At 37.9% G+C, this 26,148-nt stretch overlaps 1 protein-coding gene across 2 annotated transcripts in view; it reads right to left on the reverse strand.

The window, feature by feature from the left end:
• AIDA (axin interactor, dorsalization associated) overlaps positions 1 to 26,148 on the reverse strand; it is a 40,469-nt gene that overhangs the window by 5,171 nt on the left and 9,150 nt on the right. Inside the window, exons 2-8 of one of the 2 annotated variants that reach the window (XM_004578621.3) lie at positions 25,143 to 25,212; positions 15,247 to 15,300; positions 14,441 to 14,495; positions 7,639 to 7,702; positions 7,299 to 7,405; positions 2,009 to 2,131; positions 468 to 590 (exon numbers count right to left, since the gene is read on the reverse strand). In XM_004578621.3, the coding sequence (XP_004578678.1) occupies positions 468 to 590; positions 2,009 to 2,131; positions 7,299 to 7,405; positions 7,639 to 7,702; positions 14,441 to 14,495; positions 15,247 to 15,300; positions 25,143 to 25,212 (596 nt within the window). The remainder of the gene's footprint in view (positions 1 to 467; positions 591 to 2,008; positions 2,132 to 7,298; positions 7,406 to 7,638; positions 7,703 to 14,440; positions 14,496 to 15,246; positions 15,301 to 25,142; positions 25,213 to 26,148) is intronic. The other variant, XM_058669205.1, reaches the window with a different exon arrangement.

A 26,148-nucleotide genomic window follows, 5' to 3' on the forward strand; every position in this document is an offset into this window, starting at 1 on the left:
AGCAGATAATCCTAAAAATGGCTCAACTCAGGAGTGCAACCCCACTATTCTAACAACTCGTTTTAGTCCTTTGCTATCTTCCTGACAACTGAGTGCAAGTTGGGTTACCTTTCTAAGCAGTACAGTCAACTGAAGAAAAAGCTGAGTCTTCAACATACAGACTGGGTCAGCAGCGAGCCGTGGGAGCCCCTGCATGCCCAGTTTGTCAGGATGACAAAGCCTGCTGTTCCTCCTTAAAGATGAAATCCAGTTCAGCATTAAAGACATTTTACTGTGTAACAATGTTATACAGCTAGATAATGTTATTCTTGATTGCCTTATGTGTTTTTAAATTGTATGTTTTATCAAGAAATATTCCATGAATTTACTTCTGCCAGAAATGCTTAGAATGTCATGTCCCTGCACATGCAAACATGAAGGAAACAAGGACTTGGTTCATAAGCAGCCAGTTATTTATGATCACAAACCTTTGGTTAATTTTTCAACATGCTTCTGGAGCTCAATGTCCACATTAAAGTGAACATACGTATCTTCTTTCCTTGAAGCCACTGGAGTATCTTGCACAGGAGTTAAATCTATGCCATTTAGATCTAGAGAGGGGAAAAGAAAGATTCCTGCTTAAAAACATTCAAACACACAGGCCCCAAACTGCAAACAAACTGCAAATGTTGTATTTCCTAAAGGGCCCGGGAGAGAGCTAAGAGAAGACTTGTCGATGACATTCCCATCTGCAGAGGCAGCCACTGAAGAGCTGTGGTGTGCTTAGAGGAACACAGGGGAAGCTGGGCAGGGTACATGGGACCTGCGCAGAGAGGGGGCGTTCTTACAGGACCAGGTACAACAGAAATCTGGCGGAAGGCAGAATTTGATCTCAAGAGCTGACAGAAACAAATTTTATTTTTCCTTAAGGAATAAGCTGCTATGTTTTTGTGTGCATTAAAAATTTGCAATGTAAATACTATATTGCACAATGGGACACACCTGTGTCGGGAGGGAAAGTTTGTTAACTGTATCCTGGAGTCTCTGTCTGTTGTTAAAGACTGTGTGTGTGTTATCAGCCAACACCATGGATGGAATCCAAAAAAACACAATGATAGATCTGAAGACAAATTCAAAAGCGAAAACGAGGGGCGGGCATTGTGGTGCAGCATATTAAAGTGATGCCTGTGATGCTGGTATCCAATACTGACTGAAGCCACTATGATAAATTCTGATCTAGTTCCCTGCTAATGCATGTGGGGAAGCAGAAGATGGCCCCAGAGCTTGGGCTCCCGCTGTCACCATGGGACACCAAATGGAAGCCAGGCTTCTGGCTCTAGCATGGCATAACTCTGGCCATTCTGATCATTTGGGGAGTGAACCAGTGGATGAAGATCTGTCTCTCCCCCACCCTCTTATTTTGCCTTTCAAATAAATGAAATCTTTAAAAAGCAAAAGCAAAAGTGAGTATAAGTTACAAACAGAAAGATTTTTAGTAAATCTCTTAAAACTGTAGAGTGGAGGAAGTGTCCATCTCTTCCAGGAATTTGGCTTCCCAACAGAATAAATTAAAGTAAGTTATCACAGATGTAAGAAGAGCTCACCCACAAGAAAATGCTGTCCCAGGGTGGCCTATTTGCCCACCAATAAAGATGGCTCTGTGTCATATCATACTGTAGTACCTGGGCTCATCGCTTCTTGGCCTTTTGGTTAAGACCAAGTGTATGTAGTACATTGGCCCAAGGTCCAGTTTCCTGCTAAGACAATGCTGCAAGGCAGCAGCAATGGCTTTAAGTCTTCGGTCCCTGCTACCCATAACAGGCCCAGATTGAGCTTCTGGCTCCCAGCTTGGGCTCAACTTAATCCCAGTGATTTAGGGTATATGGAATGTGAATAGTGGATGGGATGTCTCTCCCTCTGTCTCTATGCCTCTCAAACAAGTAACTGTTAAAAGGTTTTAACTGCCCCTAAAGAGAGGCAACATTATAAAATTCACCAGAGGGAAGTAAACGTATTTGCAATTATTTACCCTTTACACTAACTGTAATATAGGGATCAATGCACTGCCCAGCATCTTTCAGACCAATCTTCTCAATTCTGATTGTGAGTAACGTCATTCCTGGTTCTGAGGGCAACCTCGGTAATAAAGTACCTGGTAAACAGAGAAATGGCAATAAAGGTTAGCTCTACCAATAATTTCAATGGAAATATCTTAAAGACAGAAAGGAAATAGTCTTGTTCTTAATAGCCTGCTTTTCATTGGCTTAGTAACAAGCCAGGTGTTACAAATTCTTGGTTTCCACAATTCTCAAACATTTGCTATTATTCTTTTTCAATAATTACAGTTAAGTCTACCTCTGTGTCTCATATTTATTATCAAAATTTACTTTGTTAAAATTAAAGTCACTCTAGGAAGCTGAGTTGTAAATCGTATAATAAAATGCTTAATATGTACTCATATAGAGATTGTATTTTACATCTCAATATCAAGTGGTAGAATGAAAACAAGAAAAATATTTTTAAATAATTTGTCAAATCATAACAAAGTTTGAGAAATCTAATACCACAACTAATAAATCCTTTACTATCTAATAAAGTACTGATAAAATAATGTATAATTAAATATTTATGTATATAATTGAATGTTAGTCGAATTTTCCTTCTCTATTCCTCATTCTGTATGATTCTCTCAGAAATCAGTACTACTGAAAATGCAACATAAAACAAGTGTAATTTATATAGTTAAGATCTTTTCCATACAGCAATTCAACTTTTGAAAACTGAACGACCCAGAATGCCATAAGAGTACTTTCCCACTGAGAAAATTACAGCAAGGGACAAGTCAACAGTGTAGTATGTTCTTTCCTTTTCAGTCATCCATGGAGAACAAATGCAAACAGTAGCTGACAGTAATCCTGTACTGTCTACACACCCCAAACTCCAAACACACTGCTCGACCATCTCCAGTTCACAATGTCTTAACCTGATTTTAATGACAGGCACAGACAGGACTCAATGAACTTCTTGCACTCATAAGTACATTACGCTTGACTGACTGCAACCAGTCTTAGAAGGGATTTTGGGAGGTCACAGAAATGCTCTAAGCTTAAATTAATGTCACAGCTGCACAACTCTATAAAAATTTATCAAAAGTCATTGAGTCATATACTTACAGTAGGTGAATTTTATAACAAGCAATGTAAATTTAATACAGATAAAAAAACAGTTTTTAAAATGTGCTAAGGTTTTTTCCTGGAGTTTAAAAAAACAATTAGCAGACAAGACAATACAAAAAATGCAGGAACAGGAAAGAATGAAGGTTTTATTCCACTGTTGCGTGAACAGATTTTAATGGGTTAGGGATGATAAGCCTCAACATACACAGAGTCAGAATTGCCCTATGCCCGCACTCCCCACCCAAAAAAATTAAACGAGCTGGCACTGCGATACAGAGAGTTAAGCTGTTTCTTGCAATGCCAGGAATTTCATATGGAGTGTCAGTTCAAATCCTGTGCTTAGGTTCCTGCCACCCATGTGGGAGTCCCAAATGTAGCTCCTGACTGTTAGCTTCAGCTTGGCATAAGACCATCTGTTGCAGCCATTTGGAGAGTGGCCAGTAGAGGACAATTTCTGTCTCTCCACTCGACATTTGGCAGGACATACACTAAAATAAATCTTTTTTTAAATAATCCATGTATATATGACCTAAGACCTGTGCCGCTGTGTCTGCCTCATTCACTTACAGACACCTACAGATCCACAGTCACACTCTTCTCAGGATCTCAACAGAGTTTCCTCCAAAAGAGTTTGAGTGGCTACGTTTGTTAAACAAAGACCTGTTCAATCAAGAATGCTTCAAGGACCGTAATAACTGTCTCACCAAGGAATAAGGCTGGCTCTTAGCAGATGTCACAGCCATCAGCAGTGTGCAGAGAGGGGCTTGGGTAAGGGAGGCTTCCCCCTGTGGGGCTGTGTGTGTCCCAGCGGACCACCAGCAGCCAGTGAGAGCACCACTCCCTTCTGCGGAGGAGCACCTGCAGTCTTGTCCCTCACCTGCAACTTCTCTGCTCCAAAAGGATACTGACAGAAACTAAGTTCCTAGCACAGACTCAGCTCCTGTCACATGGAATGCTCCTCTGGGTACGGCTAAAGACGCGGGGACGACGGAGCCCTAGGGACCAGGAATATCAAGGAACACCAGTCTAAGAATCAGGTTCTGGCTTCTGCAGAAAGTGACGCCAGTGGAATCTTGTAAGACATTGTTTTCCCATTTAGGAGAGGAAAACAATCACTTCTCTTCTTATCTTTTCTTCTAAAATGTTTATATCACACATTGTAACAAAATGAAGTTTTTTAGTAAAAAATGGGCAACAGTATGACAGTAACTACCTCCAAAATAGCAATGTGCAATTACTTAGGTCAGAACATTACAGAGGCATGCCTTCTCAGAAAAGTACCAAGGATTATGCCTTTTGTAAACACTGTGACGAGGCTTTAGTATCAAGTAATTTTATTTGCTTTACATTTATATGATATTGTACAGATGTTGTCACAGGCACTGGGACTTCAGTGAGATGAACTGGTCCTTACACTGCCTTGCTGCTTTGGAAATTAAACAAGGAGAGTAATTTCTTGTCCACATTTTTAGGACAGAGTTAAATCGCAAGTCAAAAATACAGGCAAAGCATTACTATGAATTTCTGTGTAGCTGTGTGCACATTGCACTAGTGTTCATTGTTACAGATTTATCATATTTGTAACTAAATTCATGCATTTAGTAGTACCAATTCAGAGTCTGCCATCTAAATATACATATATGTAAATTTTAGAGGAAGAGAAACAGAGAAACACACAAGAGAGCTCATGCCCTGAGTTTTCCTCAGGTGCCTTTAATAGGGCAGAATTTTTGTCTCTCCCTCTTATTTTCAAGTATAATAAATCTTAACAAAGAAAAAAGGCCTGTCTCTTTTAAAACTATCTCTTAGCTACCTGTTTCATTCATAATGTTCTGGTTTATTTTTTTAACAACTTTACTATTCAATATTTGCAATAAATTTTGAGGCTATAAAAATAATAGCTCATAAATTTGTAATTGCTATTTCAATGAACACCATCAAATGTAACTTTAGAAAAGTTAATTCTGGGCCTGGCACAGTGGCCTAGCAGCTAAAGTCCTTGCCTTGAACGCGCTGGGATGACATATAGGTGCCGGTTCTAATCCCAGAGGTCCTACTTCTCATCCAGCTCCCTGCTTGTAGCCTGGAAAAGCAGTTGAGGATGGTCCAAATCCTTGGGACCCTGCACCAAGTGGGAGACCCAGAAAGAGCTCCTGGCTCGCGGCTTTGGATTGGCGCAGTATGGGCCGTTGCGGCCACTTGGGGCGTGAATCATTGGACGGAAGATCTTTCTCTCTGTCTTTCCTTCTCTCTGTATATCTGACTTTGCAACAAAAAGAAAATAAATCTAAAAAAAGTATTAATTCCTAGATTGACCTAAGCCAGTTACTTAACAGAAATTCTAAAATTTGGAAAGGAATTAATACTAAAAAAAGATAAGCCAAGCTTAATTAATTTTTTTTCTTTTAAAGAAAAGTTGGTCCAAAGTTATTTTCAGGTTTTTTTGTTTTTGTTTACTTGAAAGGCAGAGTTACAGACAGCGGTGGGGAGGGAGGGCAGGAGGGAGACAGAGTTTTCCACTCACTGGTTCATACTACAAATGGCCACAACAACTAGTATTGGGCCAGGAGGGAATCAGGAGCTTCACTGAGGTCTTGATGCGGGTGGCAGAGGCCCAGACAGCACCTTCCACTGCTTTTCGTAGGCCATTAGCAGGGAGCTGGATTGGACGCGGAACAGCTGACACAGAAACTGGTGGCCTTTTGGGATGCTGGCATCCCAAGTAGCAGCTTTACTTACTATGCCACATTGCTATCTCCTATTTTTACTGCCCTTTGTCAGCCAGATCAACATTTCATACCTTATTCATTAGCATGTGAATATTAGTGCTAGGCTTTCATATTTAGGGCCTTGCTTAATCTCAGTAAATTTACAAGTCTGGCATTATCTCATTTTATAACAAAAGAGGTTCAGACTGGTTTAGGAAACAAAGTGAGCTCACTGAACTAGTGATTTGACAGAGGCCAAACTAAAAAGCTCAGGTATCTGTTGGCTTAAGTCCCTTATTGTTCTTCCTCCTAATGCCCCTCCCCTAAGATTATTGAAAGTGCTGGAATATTACTCTAATTATGAACAAAGTGATCTAGATGACAAATTACATTTACATCATAAAGTTTCTAGAGGCGATTTTAAATGTATCACAGTATACTACACTGCTATGCTTCCTGAAGTGAATTAACTTACCAGAAATAAAAACTGTGTACAACATATAACTGTGTACAACTGTATAGCAGTACACAACAGTAACCAGGAGAGGCCAGCCATTCACCTAGGGTGCTTGTCTAGGTTATTTGCAGAGGTAAGAACTTTCACTGAGATCTTTCGTAAGTAAGCCTCTAGTCCATGTTTTGTTTTCCAAAAACAAGATGGAGGGAAATAGGCAGTTGCTCATATCCATTCTCTTGCTACAGTGTTAACCCTCAAAGTTTGACTAATAACTAACAAGAGGAAATTATGATAGTTCATAGAAAAACACACAACAAGCCTGAGAATGCTGTGCTCTTAGACCCATTTGCAGCTAAATCTCATGGTGGCATCCGGGGATTCCCACCACTCATTGATAAGAATGGTCACTGTGCCTAAACTGTGCAAACAATATGATCTATATTGAACACTTGCTTTCCTCTGGAGTCTGGGATGTCAATGCATGTGAGGCAAACAATGTCTACAGGATCATTCTCAAAGAAAACCCCTGGCCATGGAATCTCTTAGGAACTTCCCTGAAAGACAAATTGCATTCATATTTGTGAATAGCTGCATTCATATTTGTGAGATAGAATTCTTTGAGATTTGAACTTGACTTTTCCTGGTCTTCATTGGCGTGCCTTTTCCCTTTGCTGATTTGTTTGTGGGCTTCCTCAGTGTGGTAACTCACAGCTGTGCATACAACTTTGTGCTGAGTCCTTGATGCCTACTGAATCCCTAAACTCATGTTAGATATCTGTTAAATATCTGAAGATCCTGACATAGCCAGTTAGATAGCTTCATACTATGCTTATTAAAAAGCTACTGCAAGTAGGACAGCCAAGAAAATTGTTTACCTAAAGGACTACACAGGTTCTAAAGAGGTTTTACTCACCACTAGCAAACACTGTGACCTTGGATTAAGTCAAGTAATGCCTATTTTAAACAAGAGACACCTACCAGGAACTCTAGCAGGGAAAGAATCAGGAGATCCTGCTCCAGCACCACCCTCCTCTTCATCTTCTTCAAATTCCAAATTCTCTTCTTCACCAGGTGCCAAAATTCTTCTACATGAAAAAGGACAGAAATGACAGTGAGCCAACACACTAAATATTAGCGAAGTTCCACAGTGAGATGGTGACATAAAGAATGCTGACATGGTAGTATTAATAATATCCCTGTTTATCCCAGGAATACCAATAATATCCATGACACCAAAATGGATGTAAAAGAAAAACTTGAAATATTTGAAAAAACAGATGTAAAATAAGAAAACAAATATGTATACTTCAAAATTTACCTTAACGGGACAGGCTGAACATCAAATGGAAATTCTTTATTATATGTAAGAATATTCTTTAAGACTAGAATAAAGAGATAAAGAATAAGTTATATATTAAATGGCCAATTGATGTTGTCATGCCTATTAACATATGCTTTAAATACTCCAGCTGTACTATTATTCCAAAGTCATACTGAATTTGTCCATCACTGGTCTACAAAAATGAAGCTTCCAGTAGTTTACTCCACATTCGTGTATTTTCAGAGTACTTGTCTCATCTTTAGGGAAGAGTCAAATCCAGAGTGTCAAGAGTCCTCATGGAAAATGGATCAGAAAATGGTTCTTATGTGTACGAGGTGCCAGGTGAGATCCAGGGTACCAAGAAAGAGAACGCCTCTACATATGCCACGTTCCTTGAGACAGATGTGTGTGAACACATCTTCATCTTTGTCCTGAGAAGACTTCCTCTCAGCATCACCAAAAAAGGAAGATTTGAAGCAGCAAGGTTATTATTTCCATATTGCTTTAATGGAAAACTTATTATATGCACATAAATAACTATGTATTCTTACATGGTTACATACGTATGCAGACAATGGGAAAGCCAAACACATAAACACAACAATACATGGTTGTGTTCATTGTCATGAGGGACATCAACAGATGATGGTAAATGCAGTCGGTGGGATGGGGCAGGACTGAGTGGAATAGCAAGGACAGATGCAGTGTGCACACTGTTAGAAGACATTTGAGCCAAGACCTAGGATGAGAGGAATTACCCACAGACAGCTGTAGGGTAAGGGCTTTTCAGATATCAGAAAACAGACCCGAGCAACGACAATCAAAAGTTTGGCTTGTTGAGGAACTAAAGTCAATCACATGACTGAAGTTTGAAGAGCAAGTTATGTGGCAGAACAGGAAAGTTAGAAACTTTGAAATCTAGTCCTAGCCTTACAGTTATGCTAAGAACTTGAACATTCACAAGACCAATTTGAGCCCAATCCTAAAACAGAAATATTACTTCCTTTAGAGATTGATGAGAAAATTAATGCATATGTATGAAAAAAAGCACCATAAAAATATTAGCTTGCATCATGACATGGTAATTCATTCTCTCCACAAGTTTCATTATCCAGATGGCTAGAACCCTACTTTTGCAGGTCTCATTAAAAAACACTTTCTTTTTTAGATCACAAGATTTGTTCTAAATTTGTTAATCCAACTAACAATTACCAGTTAATATTTCAACTCAATAATCAATTATAACAATTGATCACGTACTATTTGTTGGATATAAAGAACAGATGACAAAAATTTGTCATTCAGACCACAAAACATCATATTTTAACAAAACAGAAAAATCAACTCTGAAAAAAATATATGCAAAACACTACAAATAAAAAGGTTGAAAACCATATCAGTTATCAAAAACATCTCCTTTTTGTATTACAACAAAAGAATTAAGTCATATTTTCCTTTCTCAGGTATAAAAGCTCTGAAAAGGAAATACCTGTTTGGCACTTTTAACAGTCTCTATTTTGCTTGTACATGTAGAATCCTGTGAATAATTTTAGAAGAAAAAAGATCCATTCTCAAGTTCTGTAACTGTACAGTGAGTTCCTGTTTCTTCCTTTTTAATCAACTATGGTATAAGAGATCCTTTTTAATTTAAAAAAAAAAGATTAATTCATTATTTGAAAGAAAAGGAGATAGGTCTTCCATTTAATGGCTTACTCCCCCAGTGAATACAGGCTGAAGCAAGGCGCCTGGAACCTCATCTAGGTCTCAAACATGGGTGGCACTTGAGCCATCTGCTGATTTCCAGGCAAGTTAGTAAGGAGTTGTACTGCAAGTGGGGCAGCTGTGACTGGCAACCACATACAAATGGTGTGCAGGTTGGTGTCTTAACCCACAGTGCCACATACAAGCCTCTCAACAAGCTTTTGAAGTTTTACTTCCATGAACATTAGTAGTGATATTTTCAGAAGACATGGAAGAGTTCTCAGAAGGTATTTTGTTTCATTTTTTTGTTTCAGATTTATTTACTTTTATTGGAAAGTCACATATACAGAAAGAAGGAGAGACAAAGATATTCCATTTGCTGATTCACTCCCTGGGTGGCCTCAATGGACTGAGCTGAGCCAATCTGAAGCCAGGAGCTTCTTCTGGGTCTCCCATGTGGGCACAGGGTCCCAAGGCTTTGGGCCATCCTCTACTGCCTTCCCAGGTCACAAATAGGGAGCTGGATGGAATCCCCCCACACATGTCAAAGACTTTAGCCACTAGGCCAACGCACCGGGCCCATAAGGTATTTTCATGAGTGCGAAGTCCACAGGGGACCGATAGCCATTCCTGGCAGGTTCCTGGCAATGGGCTCATTAGTACAAATGCAGTACTTCCTTCTCGCAGAGCACGGACCTGCCCTTTCCAAAGCTTACACTTCAAAAACAACACACACAAAAATGTCAAAATGTGTTCTCTTTTTGGGGTTGACTCATTTCATTTTTGTGGTAGGCAAAAAGAACAACCGTGTCCCATCTGAAAAGTCATTTAAATTATGGAAGAAAATCCCCTAAAAACATTCAACTTAACAAAAATTTTCCAATTTCATACTATATACAAAGCATTGAATTAGACTCTGCATGAACTACAAAGGCTATTCGCAATCTTTTTAGGAGTAGAAGAAATCTAAGTTAACAATAATGCAGAGCAGATGGTGATTCTGGACATGAAATATGCCATCAAGGATAGGAGGGAAAGGTCAGTTATGGCAGAAGAGAAAATTCAGGGAAAAGTGAAATTTGAGGATCTGAAGGATGTATTATTAATAGAAGTGAATTTTACAGACTGGTAGCTGAGTAGATATGCTCAAGAAAGCAGTAGTCGTTTTTACTGAAAATTAAATAAAATTATTTTATTTAGTTTTAGTATGAATGTCAGATCTTAGTTTCAAGATATAAAAAAAAAAACTTCGCAGGAAGAATATATTAGCAAAAGGAACCAACTAAATCCAACATCCTGAAAGTTAGTTTCACTAACTTTCGTTAAAAGCAGCTTGATTGAGGGCAAGCTTGACCAAACTGGCTTTATGAAGTCAGATACCAATTTGTACAAAATGTCTGATTCTGATAAAATGAATACATTGTAAGTGTATACTTTATAAGTGAATAAATGTATACACTATATTGATATAGTAGACACATTTATGTTCCTTTAAAAATCAATAGCAAATTAAAGATTTCCTAAAAAGATACTAAGTCCAAAAAAGGAAGAAGTTCAAATGAAAGTGTAAATTCAAATGCAACTGAGGGAATTAAAGAAATCCTTTCTATACTCTATTTCCTTTTCATCCCCAGCCCCACAACTTAAAACAGAAACAAAAAGAACAAGAAATGAGGAGCAGAAGACTGACTCGGGGCCAGCACTGTGTCACAATAAGTTAAACCACTGCCCGTCATGCCAGCGTCACATATGGCACCAGTTTAAGTCTCAGCTGTTCCACTTCCCATCCATCTCCCTACACACAGGCCTGGGAAAGCAGCAGCAAACGGTGGAAGTACTTGGACCCGTGGAACCCACAGGGAAGATTAGAAGAAGTTTGGGTTCAACCTGGCCTAGCCCTGTCGTGGCCATTTGGGGCGCATGAAAGTGAATGAAAAATCTCTCTCTCCTTCTCTCCAACATTCTTTTCAAATACATAACAATAAATCTTAAAAAGACTGATGCAGATTGTAGCCCACTCTTCCCTTAACATACGTGTCAAAGATCTCTCAGCATCTTGAACAGAAGAACTCTGCTGTTTAGGATGGACGTCATCACTGCACCAGCACAACGGTATTAGTAACAGAGTACAGTAAAGGAACACAGGCTGCCCCATGAGATCCTAAAACGTTCCAGATGTTGAAGCAGTATTGGGTCTCAGGCAAGGGTAGTAATCAGTAAAACAAGGTGGATAGGGCTAAGCCAGTGCTCAGCATACAGCTGCTTCTTTTAAGGACAGTAACCTATCATCGATTAAAGATCTTACAAGGCAACCAGAGAAATCATCAAGAATTTTTATAATAATAAATATTACAGGACTTAAATTTTGTTTGGAAACAAAAACAGACAAAATTAATGGAAAACAGCATAATTATAATTTAAAAACTGAACCTGACAATTTTTCTCAAAACAATTACCTAAAAAAAGACATCCTAACTATTGTTACAATCTTTTTTGTAGCTGTCATTAAGCTTTTCTCAAAATAATCATTCTTTAGCCAGTCATGAAAACTGTGTGATTATCTCATTTACAAAAATGACCAAAATAGGTAAATTTAGACAGAAAGTAAATTGCTCAGTGATAGAGCTGGCAACTAGAGAAGGAGATAGGACATGGAGAAATGAATGACAGTTAATGGTTAAAGAGTATCTTAGTGGGGTGGTGAATATTCCTAAAATCAATCATGGTGGTAGTCACATAGTTCTAAGAGTATAATAAAAAACACTGAGTTGTACATTTTAAATGGGTGAACTGACTGATATGTGAAATTATAGCTCAAACAACCTTACAAGGATGGACATTCAATCTAGCAGTTACGGATGCCTGTGTCCCATGCCAGAATACCTGAATGAAGTACCTGATCCTGACTCCAGGTTCTTACTAATACATAGTCTGAAGCAGGTTGGAAGGGGAGGCAGCAATGACAGCTCATGTATTTGGTGCCTGCTATCCACGTGAGATCTGGAATGAGTTCCAGGTCTTGGTTTTGGCTGTGGTCCAGCAGCAGTTACTCTGGGCACTTGCAGAACAAACCAGCAGAAGGGAGTACAATCTCTCTTTTTCTCTCAAATACATATTTTTTTCCCTAAAATCTAAACCTACACCAATGTTAATGCCTTTTTAGTGAAAAATATGGTAGTTAAAAATCTTTGATTTGGGGTTGGTACCATGGAATGGTAGGCTAACTCTCCCTTTGTGGTACCTGCATCCCACATGGGCACTGATTCATGTCCTGGCTGCTCCACTTCCAATCCAGCTCCCTGCTTATGGCCTGGGAAAGCAGCAGAAGATGGCTCAAGTCCTTCGGTCCTTGCACTCATGTGGGAGATTTGGAAGAAGCTCCTGGCTTCAGATCAGCTCAACTCTGGCTGTTGTGGCCACTTGGGGAGTCAACTAGTGTGTGGGAGATCTTTTTCTTTCTCTCTGCAGCTCTACCTTTCAAATAAAAAAATATAATTTTAAAAATCTTAAAGAAATTTTATGTGATTGCTGTTGTTCTATACATTGCAAATAAGCAAGAAATACTGTTTCTGTTTCTGATTTTAAAATTGTATCTTTTGCAACAAAAGGTTCATGATCCGGATTACATAAAGTAACCAAAAGTATTAAAATGACATGGTTAATCATAACTCTTGGTGTTCTGAAGAGATGAAATACGATCACCTAACCATTGTGGAAAAGCCACCACAGTCATAACAAATGTCCTATTTTTTATTCTTCTACCAGCTCAAACAGAAAGCAGATAGCCTTCAGTGCAGACTGAGAACTCCTTTCGTATCCTGGACCTACAGTTACAGCGCCATTCTGACTACCTCAATCACGTCTATCAGTCTTGTATACAAGAATTAGAAATTAGTAGCTTATGGAACTTACATATATTCTCTCCCATCTACAGGCACAAATGTGATCTTTTATGTCTTACCCAGAGGACAGAAACATCCAAAGGACTGTCCTGGTGTGAACAGAGCTGGACTGAACAATATCCTGAGGTTTAGGCCCTCCTGTTCAGCTACTAACAGTCAAAGTGAAACAGGGCAAATCACTTTATCTCCTTCTTCAATGATAAAATGAAGGAAGTTGAGTACTTAGCTCTCTTCTGTGTTCCAAAGTGGTATGACTTTATGACTTACATAGACATAAAAGGTAAAAGGTGGATAAAGATACTCTTCTCTACTAACATGAAAATGTTAAGGTGTGTGAACTTGTCTCAATGAAGAGAACATTGACTTACATTCAATTTTAGATTCAACTTTGCGCCTCTGTCCACACTGCAAACATTTCTCCTAAGAAAACATTTGTTTGAACTAGCAAAAAACAAAAACAAAAACAAAAACAAAATACCTTTATTTGGCAGCATCCTAACCACCAAAACATTTGAAGGAATTGTTTGGAAAGGAAATTGGAGATGAGAAATATTTCGTAGTACAGTTCCAAGAGCTGTACTTTAGTTTCTAATGGTATGTAGAGTAAATGAGCATCAATGACTACACATTTATATCTTCTACTATAGCCATGTAAATGTTTATCAGAGTAATTAGAGTATCATTAAAGTGATTAAGACAAAATAAAGGCTAATACATATTTGGTCCAAGTAAAATCTAATATTCATATAATATGAGATAAACCACTATATAATATATAACATTATATATAAGTCATTATATTACATGAAATTACATTATATAGAACATATATACATATTATAATACATGATATAGTAATATAACATATATTCTATATCTCTTATATAAATATATATTTATATTATATACACAAATCTATTATATATAATATATGAATATTTCATTATATATAATATATAAGCATATATTGTATAATAGTATATAAGCATGTTATATGTAAGATAATATATAAGCATATATTATATATAATTAGAGATGAAAATCAAATAATTGCTGTAAACACACAGGCATCTTAAAAACACCTAAACGATCATAAAGGAATGAACATTAGCAGAAATAAATCGTCATCTTTACTACATACCTATAATAAACTGCTTTTTAAATGAGTATCACTAAAAATGTAAAATAAAACTCACTTGGTTCTAGCTTCTTCAGATCCTCCAGTTTAAATTCTTCTTGGGACTGTGTGGACTAAAGTTAAAATTTGCACATTAACCATTTTATTACAAAGATTTCACTGCTGTGTATGTCTCTTAAGCTGTAAGAACTGGTTAAAAAGAATCTATTTCTTATCGAACTGCTTAACTCAGAACCCTAACCACAAAAAGAGAAAGGACAGAACAAGTCAATCAACCACCCTCAGCCATATGTTGGCAGTGAAAAACTGGGCAAATGGAGACTCTATGATGGACTATGTCAATCAGTGGATTCTTCAACGACCTCATCGTGGTTGGAGTGGTGAGATTGGCAGTAATTCATAACTGTTGAATTATCAAAACCACTTGAACAAGACTCTCGGAGCATGCCCCACATCAGGGACCTTGGGTGGGAGGGAGACTGGGTGGGGCTTCTCCCTTAACATCCCCCTTTACCTCAGATACATGAAGGAAACAATGTGGAAATAATAGTTTTACCCACTTTCCTGTATTCTTTGAACTTTTTTACCCTAATTAACTATGTAAAGATTGTCAAAAATATAATAAAAAAATATATTTTTTGCTTCTAAGGCCAAAAATGAAAAGTCTCAAAGTGGTTGCTTTTATCTTTACAATTCACAATACAAATTAAATCATCCAATAATAATATATGAATACATAATATAAGAAGTGACATTATAAATCCCTCTGAGACAGTACTAGTTTTGGCATGAATGTCTAAAGCTTCACCAGGTAGTTCTGAATAATTTAACTTATCTTGTACTGGAAAGGAGAAAACCACTTACCTGCAAAGCTGCACTTCGCAATTCCAAGCATGTTGCAATTTTGCTGATGGTTTTCTGTAGGAAAAATACATAAATGCCCAAATGCTTATTACTTTTAGTTGTTAAAATCAAATTAATATTTATTGACAAGAGAGCTACAACTCTTTCCAAAAAGTTGATTTCTTCCCAGCATCTTGCAGTGTCTAGACAAAGAAACGGGAGGGAACCCCAGAGCTGCAATAAAGGACAAGTTGCATATATGTCCTCTCCTGACCGAGCAGGCTATACAACAAATTCTAAATTAGTTAACATTAGTGATGGCTTTATTTTATAGCTTTTCTTCTTACTTGCTAAATGAGATAGGCAATGCAAAGCAAAATCAATATATGTAATGAACAGTTACAAATTTTATGAACAGGCTTGTTTTATATAACATAATGAGCTATAAAATATAATAATTGGACCGGCACAGTAGCCTAGTGGCTAAAGTCTTCGCCTTGCATGTGCTGGGATCCCGCATGGGCACTGGTTAGTGTCCTGGCTGCTCCCATTCAACTCCCTGCTTGTGGCTTGGGAAAGCAGTTGCAGATGGCCCAAAGCCTTGGGGCCCTGTGTCTGTGTGGGAGACCCAGAAGAAACTCCTGCCTGGCTCCTGGCTTTGGATGGGCTCGCTTCAGCTGTTGAGGCCACCTGGGGAGTGAAACAGTGGATGGAGGATCTTTCTCTCTAAATATTCTTTGGAAATCTGACTTTCTAGTAAAAATACATAAGTCTAAAAATGTAAATATTACGGCATAGTCCTTGCCTGTAATCAGCTTGTGTTGTATTATGTGAGATAAGACAGAACCAGTTTAACATAAGACACTCAAACCATACGCTAAAGAACAAGATCTTGTATTGGAAGTTATGCCCCAACCATCCCAGTCATTGAATTTCTAAAATTAACGAGTTTAGAAAATTGTCATGGCTCAGGCCTGGCGCGATAGCATAATGGTTAAGGCCCTCGTCTTGAAAACACCGGGATCCCATATGGGCACCAGTTTTAATCCTGGCAGCTCCACTTCCCATCCAGCTCCCTGCTTGTGGCCTGGGAAAGCAGTCAAGGATGGCCCAAAGCCTTGGGACTCTGCATCCGCGTGGGAGACCCGGAAAGAACTTCCTGGCTTCTGGCTTCGGATCGGCACAGCACCGGCCATTACAGCTCACTTGGGGAGTGAATCATCGGATGGAAAATCTTCCTCTCTGTCTCTCCTCGTCTCTGTATATCTGACTTTGTAATAAAAATAAATAAATCTTTAAAAAAAAAAAAAAGAAAAAGAAAATTGTCATTGCTCAATTGTCTGACATCCCAAACTGAATTCAAAAGGAGATAAGTTTTAAAGGGGACTGAGGTATGGGTACTGTGGTCCCCATAAAATGGGCTTTCACGAACCAGCCAAGGAATTATGATTACATTAGAACAAAAGACACTTTCAGATCTGTTCTTTAAAAAGACAGCTATGGTAAAACTAAACATAGATTGAAATTAAAACAGACTGAAAGCAAAACCAATCAAGTTATCTCAACTGTCCAGGTAAAAAGTATTCAAAGTAACATGAATGACCGGGGCAGGAACAAGGAGATTCACACAAGAAACAACTATGGTGGGTCGCCCCGACTGGGCTGCAGACCCCACTGGTTGATGAAAGAGTCAAGTGCATGCTGGGCAGTACCAGGCTGGACTGCAACACCCTTGGTTCCAGTGCAAGTCGGGACTGAGAATGGAGCCAGCCCAGCGATTGCAAGCACCAACTGATTGTGGCGATGGACTGTGCCGGAACCAGTGCTAGCTGGAACATGTGGGAATCTAATCTGGGAATACCTCTAAGTCTCTTTGGTGATCTCCCCAATCGAACTGCTGGACTCAGAGCCCTGGCTAGGAGAGGACGTAAGACGGAACAGGTCAATCAACCACCTCAGCTAAACGTTGGGCAGCGAAATACTGGGCAAACGAAGACTCCATGATGGACTGTGACAATCAGTGGCTTCTTCAATGACCTAATCGAGCTGGGAGGGATGTGACTGGCAGCGATCCATAACTGGAAGACTATTAAGACCACTTGAGCAAGTATCTCAGCATGTCCCACATCTGGGACCTTGGGCGGGTGGGAGACTGGGTGGGGATTCTCCCTCAATATCCCCCTTCACCTCAGATACATAAATAATATATATAATATATATTATACATAATATATATATATATATATATATATATATATATATATATAGAAACAACTATGGGATTGGGGCAGCTCAATTATGCCCTTCAAGACTTTTCAGTCCTCCCAAAAGGGATATTTATATGTTATTAGAAATAAATCCAGACCAGAAGTGCAGTAATCACATACATTGTTTGTAGTGCCTACACGATGAAATATTCAAAAAGAAAACGACATTTTGGCGCTCGGGTTATGACAGCAGGTAACACCACAGCCTGCAATGTCAACATCCTATATAGGCACATGTCCTGTATGTCCTGGTCGCTTTGCTTCTGATTCAGAATCCTGCTGATGCACTTAGGAAAGAAGGTAGCCCAGGTATTTGGACACCTGCCAACCATGTGGGGGCCCCTTTGGATTCCCTGGCTTCTAGTTTTAGTGCTAGTTTTTAAAGTCTTTTGGGGAAATCCATCAGGTGATGGAAGATCCCTTTTTCGGTCTCTCCCTCTCTCTGTAATTATTTCAATATAAATAAATAAATCTTTTTTTTAAAGAAAAAGAATATAACATTTTGAAAATATATACATGACCTGTCAAAGTTTTAAACCAGACATGGTGGTTTTTCTATCAATTTTCTTCCAAAAGCAAATGAGGAGCTCAGAAGAATAACAAGCATTGTTCTGACCCTTGGCACTGAGGCTAGTGGGCACTATAGCTACAGCAACTCACAGAAGCAAGTCACCACTAGGCAAGATAGGATTCTCAGGCAAGGATCTAACAGGGTAAACAAATCATCTCCAAAATCTTTAAGAATTCTATGTGCTCTCAAAATAACAGTTTAGAAATGTTTAATTTTATTTTGAAAATTCAATTAAAAATTACGTTTATATATAGCCTAACTGCAAAACAATTCAAGAGACTCATAATAAATTAGTTCACCCCCTCAAAAATCTGTTGTACAGAAATCAGCCAGTCTTGTCTATAAAAAAAAAAACTACATCTCCAAAATTGTTCAAACTATACCACTTAACACTGATGAAACCAGCAAATAATCTTATAACTGTAACTGTAATAGTAATACTACTACTAATGGCTAACAATTACTAAGCACTCCAATGATGTGCTCTCCTGACTGGAGAGCATTTATTTAATGCTCACTCTAATTCTATGAGCTAAATATGATCATTTTATAGGCATGAACACTGACGCACAAAAAGGCTGAGTACTTGTAACTAGACATCAATGACAGCAAGATATACAAGCAACACACTTTTAATACCAGCCAGCTGTAACTTATTATATTCCTTTAATTCCACTTGTAGGATATATTTTCTCTCTGTAAAATGAGCTATGTCAATGACTAAATATTGTAAAAATATTAATTAGGAGGTGGGTATTTGGTGTAGTGTTCAGACTGAGATGCCTAAATCCCAAATCAGAGTGCCTTTGCTCAAGTCCGGCCTCGGACCTCACTTCAGCTTCTCGCTAACACGCACCCCGAGAGGCAGCAGGTAATGGCTCAAAGGCATCAGTCCCTGCTACCTGTGAGGTAAACTAGGAGTTGAGTTCCTAGCTCCTGCTTTCAGCTTTGCTCAGCTTCGGCTGTTGCAGACAGTAGGGAAGTGAAACAGTGCATAAAAGATTTCAGTCAGTCTGTCTCTTATCTTGTTAGTTCTCACTTTCTGTGCCTTTTAAAAGTATTCTAAAAATAAAAAAATTAATACATTAAAATATTAGCTTCTTTCCATTTTTAGCATAAAATCCATTTGATTTTATGTTTTCAAAATTTAAGATAAAATGCTTCATCATGTTCAACAATTCAAGTTCAACAGAAGCAAAAAAAAACAAAAAAGACTTTTTCTAAAGAGATCTGCTGAACCATGGCAAAAGACCAGCAGGCATTATTCATAACTATTTTAAGGAGACACACCCAACCTCAGTATTAAAATAAAAGTGGAACACTAGCATTTCAATTGTGATATTAGCTTTTTAAAAATATAGAATTTATTGATGTCAAAACCTAGAACTTGCTAGTATAGTTATCTCACTTTTTAAAAATAAATATATGGTTTACAAAAATGATTATAAAGTATAAGAGTTCCCATGAGTGTATGTACTGACACATACATTAAGACTAAATAGTAACAGCAAATGTTTGTTTATAAAGACCCAAGAGCACTTCATTCAGATTAACTGATTATAACTTAATATGGTACAGAAATAGAAAACAGAATACTGGCTATTTTACTTTTTCATTATTAAGAAAACTGACATTTTAAAAGATGACTTAAAGGAAAAGATAGCTGAAAAATACACAACTAAAGAGGAAAATTAATTTTGCTGAAATGCACTACAATTACATAAGGAACAATAGTTTTTAAATAATCACACAGTAGTATAGTCTTACTTGATTTATATTTCATTGTTAAACTTAAACATTCAGTTGTTCACAGTGTAGTTAGAGAGGCAGGGGTAAAATGAGGGATCATGGGAACAGAACACAGAAAGTTCTGAAATTCTCATTATCACCAAATGTTACTCAAAACAGGGAAACCTTTCTAAGCATCATTAGACACGATGTTCTGCTCTATTCAAAAATGTACATGAGAAAGTCTACTACACCAAAGGAGTGGCATGAAAGCCTTTGGCAACAATCTGTTGGTTACTAAACCCAAAACTATTGAGAATTGAAACAAAAATTAAGTGAACTAATCATGAGGGAGGGTCAAGGAAGGATCATAAACCTTCTTATTCTAAACCAGAGACTTTTGAGATGATTAAGATTAGAAAAATGCATACAAAGTTTCTGTAACATCAGCAATTACCAAAGTTTAAAGAAATTAATAACTGCTTTAGAGTTATTTTTAGAGTTACTTAGACTTAAATAAATACAGCAAAAACATTTTTTCAAAACTCATGATGTATCTTAAAATGACTGTATATTAATAAACATCAGTAACCTAAAATCCAGCAAAGCATTTACTCCTCACATACATCTGAGAACTCACTGTGAGCTAGATGGTAACAGAGAAGGTGCTTTGGAAATATGGTTGGTACTCTTTAAAGGCCTCTTTCAAAGTCCTACAAACTACAGCATGGTTGTCAAAATTCTAAAATTTGCCATATCCACAAAAAGCCCTGAAAATAACAAGAGTATATAGAATACAATTCAAGCTAGGAAGCATAAATAACTGTGCGCAGAATAAGGAACATTCTCCCTCTTCCTCTGTTGAAGAAAACAACTGACTCTCTTCGTCAAGACAGGTTCAAGTCTGTCATTCATTTAATTTGGCAGGCCTAACAGCTCAGATTAACATTTCTCATGATGTTTTCAGAACATTAGACCCAATCAAATCTTCTACAAAAGGGGCAAGGAGATCTCCAAAAGCAAATGACCTTTAAAAAGGGCTGCATATACAAAATATTTGAAATATTCAGCATACACTTTAGTATATTAAAAGCTTTTAAGAATCACCAATCATCTTTGTTCAAATATTTATTAACTTTTCAATAGAAATATTCCCCAGTACACTTCTAGAAGACATGGTCTTTTATCCTGTGGTAACTTCCAACCTTTGACAACTTTTTTTCTTATGACATTCAACTAAGGCTTCTATATTAGTATGAGATATTTCTACTCCATTGTTAATTTTTCACTCATTTTTTAATGAAAAATTTTAAATCTATGCAATTTGCCTCATATTTGTAACAGGACACAGAAATTTTGGGGCCCTTCTCCAAACCCAAGGAATCAGCAAGCAGGTATAAGTTCTCCCTCTACTCACAAATGCCTTCCGTCGGGTGTTATAAATAACTAACTGCCTCAGAAAGCCTCCAGAAGAGAAGGTGATGCAGAATACTTGAAAGGCAGTAGAAGGAAGACTTGGGGTACCTTTTAGGATCCTTTAGGGTTCTCTATCCCTCATCTCATACGTGAAGGCCAGGGCCAAGAGAGGATACACAACTCTTAAGTTGTGGCATTTCAAACCAATTTATTGTCTTGATATTTATGAAAAACAGCAGTGTAGTCAGCAGTCACAATGCTGAAGAACACTGAATAAGCGTTAAGCCTTTTAGAGGCCGGGACAGTGAACTGCTAAGATTAGGAAATAGTCCAACAAGGCAGTAACATAGTTCTCACAGTAGGGACATCAGTTGAGACAGTCCATTCATGATGTTAATTACAACAATGCAATGGAAATATCTTAGTTGAAATTGAATATTTTCAGGTTCTTGCTGTAGTAATTTGCAACTAGCTTCATAAGTCCTAACAGTCCCATAAACCAACATTAGTGTTTAAATATTAGATTAAGAAACTGACTTAAAACTGGAAGCAAAATTTCTCATCGTTTGTTTTGAAGGTCATTTGTTATCTTACTGAAATATGTTGGCAAAGGAATAAATTAGGATGTTAATTCTTTTACTGTGTCATAAGTGAGAATTCAAATTCAATGAAGTGCAGACGTGAAGAATGGATGATGAATATCTATTAAATCTGATGAGGAAATGATTTCTAGTGGGAGCAAAGGGTGGGAGCAAACACATAAGGGTGTATTCCTGATAATCTAATACTAGAAAATATCTTACTGGAGCAGCTGAAGCAATAATCACTTATTTTATATACTTCTATGCATAGGAAACCTCCAGCTCAAAAAAGGATGATTTAAAACAGAAATCTAAGGCACACAAAATACTAAAACAAGTCAATGAATTATCCCATGTTACATGTTCAAGAAGGAGATAACTATTTGTACAAGATGATGGTCGATCAATGGACACGTCGTTATTTACAATCCCTTCATAGTCCTTTGCTTCAATTAGTCAAAAGCTTTAAACTGATACTTTATACCATATACTACTTTAATAAGTTAGAGCAAGATTTTCTTTAGAGAGCTTACTGGAACTGTTTGCCTTTGCACTAAATTTTTGAATGTTAGCAGTTGTGGACTTCCTATGGCATTTCCAAGGGAGAAGTGATGAGAGGATACAAGTGTTTCATTGAAGGTTCTTCTTGTTGAAAATCTAACTTAGGGATAATCCTTTTCTTAATGTTTATTTTGCTATTAGAAACAAGTGAATAAAAAACCACAGCATTCCTATATTACAAGAATCTGATGTTGGAAAAAAAATATGGGGCCGTTAAGAATTTTTCCAATTGGGCCCGGTGGCGCTGTGGCCTAGCGGCTTAAGTCCTCGCCTTGAAAGCCCCGGGATCCCATATGGCCACCGGTTCTAATCCCGGCAGCTCCACTTCCCATCCAGCTCCCTGCTTGTGGCCTGGGAAAGCAGTCGAGGATGGCCCAAAGCTTTGGGACCCTGCACCCGCGTGGGAGACCCGGAAGAGGTTCCAGGTTCCCGGCTTTGGATCAGCGCGCACCGGCTGTTGCAGCTCACTTGGGGAGTGAATCATCGGATGGAAGATCTTCCTCTCTGACTCTCCTCCTCTCTATATATCTGCCTTTCCAATAAAAATAAAATAAATCTTTAAAAAAAAAGAATTTTTCCAATTCTCTAATTTTCATTATATTTCCATATTCACAATATACTTGTTAGCTATTCAGATGATCTGAATTTCTGTTCATAAAAATAAAGGTGTGCCGGCTCCCAAATCTTTCAGAGGTATGCAATCTTCATTTCTCCCAACCAAGTACTAACCAGGCCTCATTTCTTTCCTTAAGCAATCAGTGATTTCCTCTGTGCTAATTAGTTTCCAAAGCTAAAACCGTAGGTGTTGTAATTTTACTGTGGATGCTAGCAATTATTTAGGAAAAAGAAAAAAGTGCCCTACCCTTCTAAATTATAGCATTATGATATCTGGGCAGAAAAACAAAAGTACACTAGATAATGTAGATCTTAAAAATTTTTAAGATGCAAATACATTAACTTGTGCAAGAAATATGCCTAACCCTCATTCTGCGGAATTTTTCTTTTGAGTGAAAAACTCCTACAAACAAGGGTCAGATAAATAGAGACCTACAGACTAAAACAGATTTGCTCCCACTTATTATAAAAGTATGTAAAAACTCTTCCCACTCCCCTGTGTGTGGGAAGAGGCAGAATAGAAGTAAATTAAGTCATCACAGTTTTCATACTACCTTTTTTTTTTTGAAGAGATGAGAGAGACAGATACTTTTTTTTTTTCATTATGTACAAGATTAAAAGTTGACTTAAGACAAAATACTCTCAACCAGGGTGGTAATTGTTTCCTCCCATTTCTTCTCATTCTTCTAGCATTCTTAAAAGTATTTCAGTTTTCATAATCAGTTTAAAAACTCAACTTGACAAAAAATTTTTTTTGTTTAAAAAACTGTTTTTACTTGAAACTCAAAATTACACACAGAAGAGATCTTCCATTCGCTGGTTCACCCCCCAAATGGTCCCAACAGCAGGAGCTAGGTTGATCCAAAGCTGAAAGCCACAGGCTTTTTTAATGTCTCCCACATGGATGCAGGCACCCAAGCCTTTGGGCTATTCTTTGCTGCTATCCCAAACCATGAGCAGGGAGCTGGAAAGGAAGTGGGGCAGACAGGGCTTAAATTAGTGCCCATCGCTGGTTCACGTCCTGATACACCACTTGTCTTCCACCTGGAGAGTGGGTCACTGGAAGAAGATCTTTCCCTCTGTCTCTCCTTCTCTCTGTAAATTTGACTTTCCAAGTAAAATAAGTAACTAGCAGAATAAAAATAAACTAGCGCCATAGAGGGATGCTAATGCTGTAGGTGGAGGATTAGCCTGATAACCCATCAAACCAGCTCCTTTTATACAAAAACTCTGTAAATTCAAGCAGAAAAGGGATCATTGAAACATTCTGCAATTTTATGTTACTTGTTGACAAAAAATATTTTTAAGATTTATTATTTTTTAGCCTAGGGTAGTAGCCTAGTGGCTGAAGTCCTCGCCTTGCATGTGCCAGATCTTATGGGCTCTGGCTCGTATCCTGGTTGCTCCACTTCCCTTCCAGTTCCCTGCATGTGGTCACCCACATGGGAGACCCAGAAGAAGCTACAGGCTCCTGGCTCTGGATGGGCTCAGCTCCAGCCATTGCAGCCACTTGGGGAGTGAACTAGCAGATGGAAGACCTCCCTCTCCTTCTCTCTGTAAATCTGATCCGAAGCCAGGAGCCTCCTCCGTGTCTCTCACATGGGTAGGGTCCCAAGGCTTTGACCCATGCTTGACTGCTTTCCCAGGCCACAGACAGGGAGCTGGAAGGGAAGTAGAGTAGCTGGGAACGAACCAGCACCCATATGGGAATCCCAGCACATGCAAGGCAAGGACTTTAGCCACTAGGCTACTGTACCCAGAGCCAACAGAATTTTCATGTCAAATTCTTGAACTAATTTTTTCAGTTTTGGTTTTATTTGGTATTTGGGTGTATGTATTCTGAGAGGAGGTAGCTGACAAGTTATTAAAGAGCTAAATATTGAAATGGAATGCATTTACTCTGAATCCTTTTATTTTTCCCAAGTGGCTCTAGACAAACTCTATCTAGTCTCTGAGTTTCCCCTCAACGAAAGCACAGATGATCTCCACCAAAGTTAATCAAAGCCTAAATGGCTGAGGACAGAAATCACACATTGTCTCTAAATGATGGCTTAGTATTAGGCCACACATAGTATCATTCTTTTAAATGTAACAGTTTTTGTTAGTTTTTTGCTTAAAAGGTTTGACAAAACCATTTTCATTTGGAATCTGACCTATGCAGAGATTATTTTATGATACCTTTTGCTCTTCTGTGAATTCGGAATTATTGTGTTGGGCTTGCGCTTCTTTTTGTAGATGTCTTGCTAATCTGTAAGAAGAAAACATTTTTAGAATCATTGCAGAAAAGCAAATTGTCAACTGCAACAAGGTAAAACAATTTATACCTTTTCAAAACAGTGAAGTATGAAAATATGTTCTGTTTTCAAAGTATAAATCTATATTATCTTTACAATGAAGTTCTTTATACAATGATAATGAAAACAAGATATTTTCCATACCATTTCACTGGAACAAACTTCAGCTGTAGGCAGTAAAAACAGAATCCTACAGCTGGAAAGAATCTCAGAGAATCTAATCCAACTTTCTTTAGCATGCATGAATTTCTTCTGTAACAAACCAGTAAGTAGTTGCCAAATTCCACGTGAACCACAATAACATCAATCAAAGATACTCTATCAGACCATCATTGGTTTGCCAAAAAGAATAATCCAAGTCAACATTACAGCAATGACAAAGACATAATATTCTATCATTATCTACTTTTTGTTTTTTTTAGTATACTTTATTTTTAATTTTTTATTTGTAAAAGGGAATTTCATATACTTCATACATACATTTTAAGGGTACAATGGTATTTACCGCCCTAGTCTCCCTTTCTCCATCCCACCCTCCCTTATTATTTTTAATTTTCACAATGACATACTTTCAATTTTTTTTTTATAAAATCCTAAGTTTAATCCTCTCCCCAATACAGAATTCAAGCAGTAGTAAGAAGGCAAACTGCTCCTCTGAGGCATAGACAAAGGTTATAAACAATAAGCAAATCTCAAAATGTCAATTTTGGTCATCCACATTTTTTTTGTGTTTGGTACATCAGTTATCATAAGTCAAAAGGGGCCAGTGCAATGGATTAACTGGCTAATCTTTCATTTCCAAGCACCAGCATCCCAGGTTGTGACTCAGCTGCTCCACTTCCCATCCAGCTCCCTGCTTGTGGCCTGGGAAAACAGTAGAGGACAGCCCA

The sequence above is a fragment of the Ochotona princeps genome, chromosome 10 (genome assembly GCF_030435755.1).
Source record: "Ochotona princeps isolate mOchPri1 chromosome 10, mOchPri1.hap1, whole genome shotgun sequence".
NCBI classification, from domain to species: domain Eukaryota; kingdom Metazoa; phylum Chordata; class Mammalia; order Lagomorpha; family Ochotonidae; genus Ochotona; species Ochotona princeps.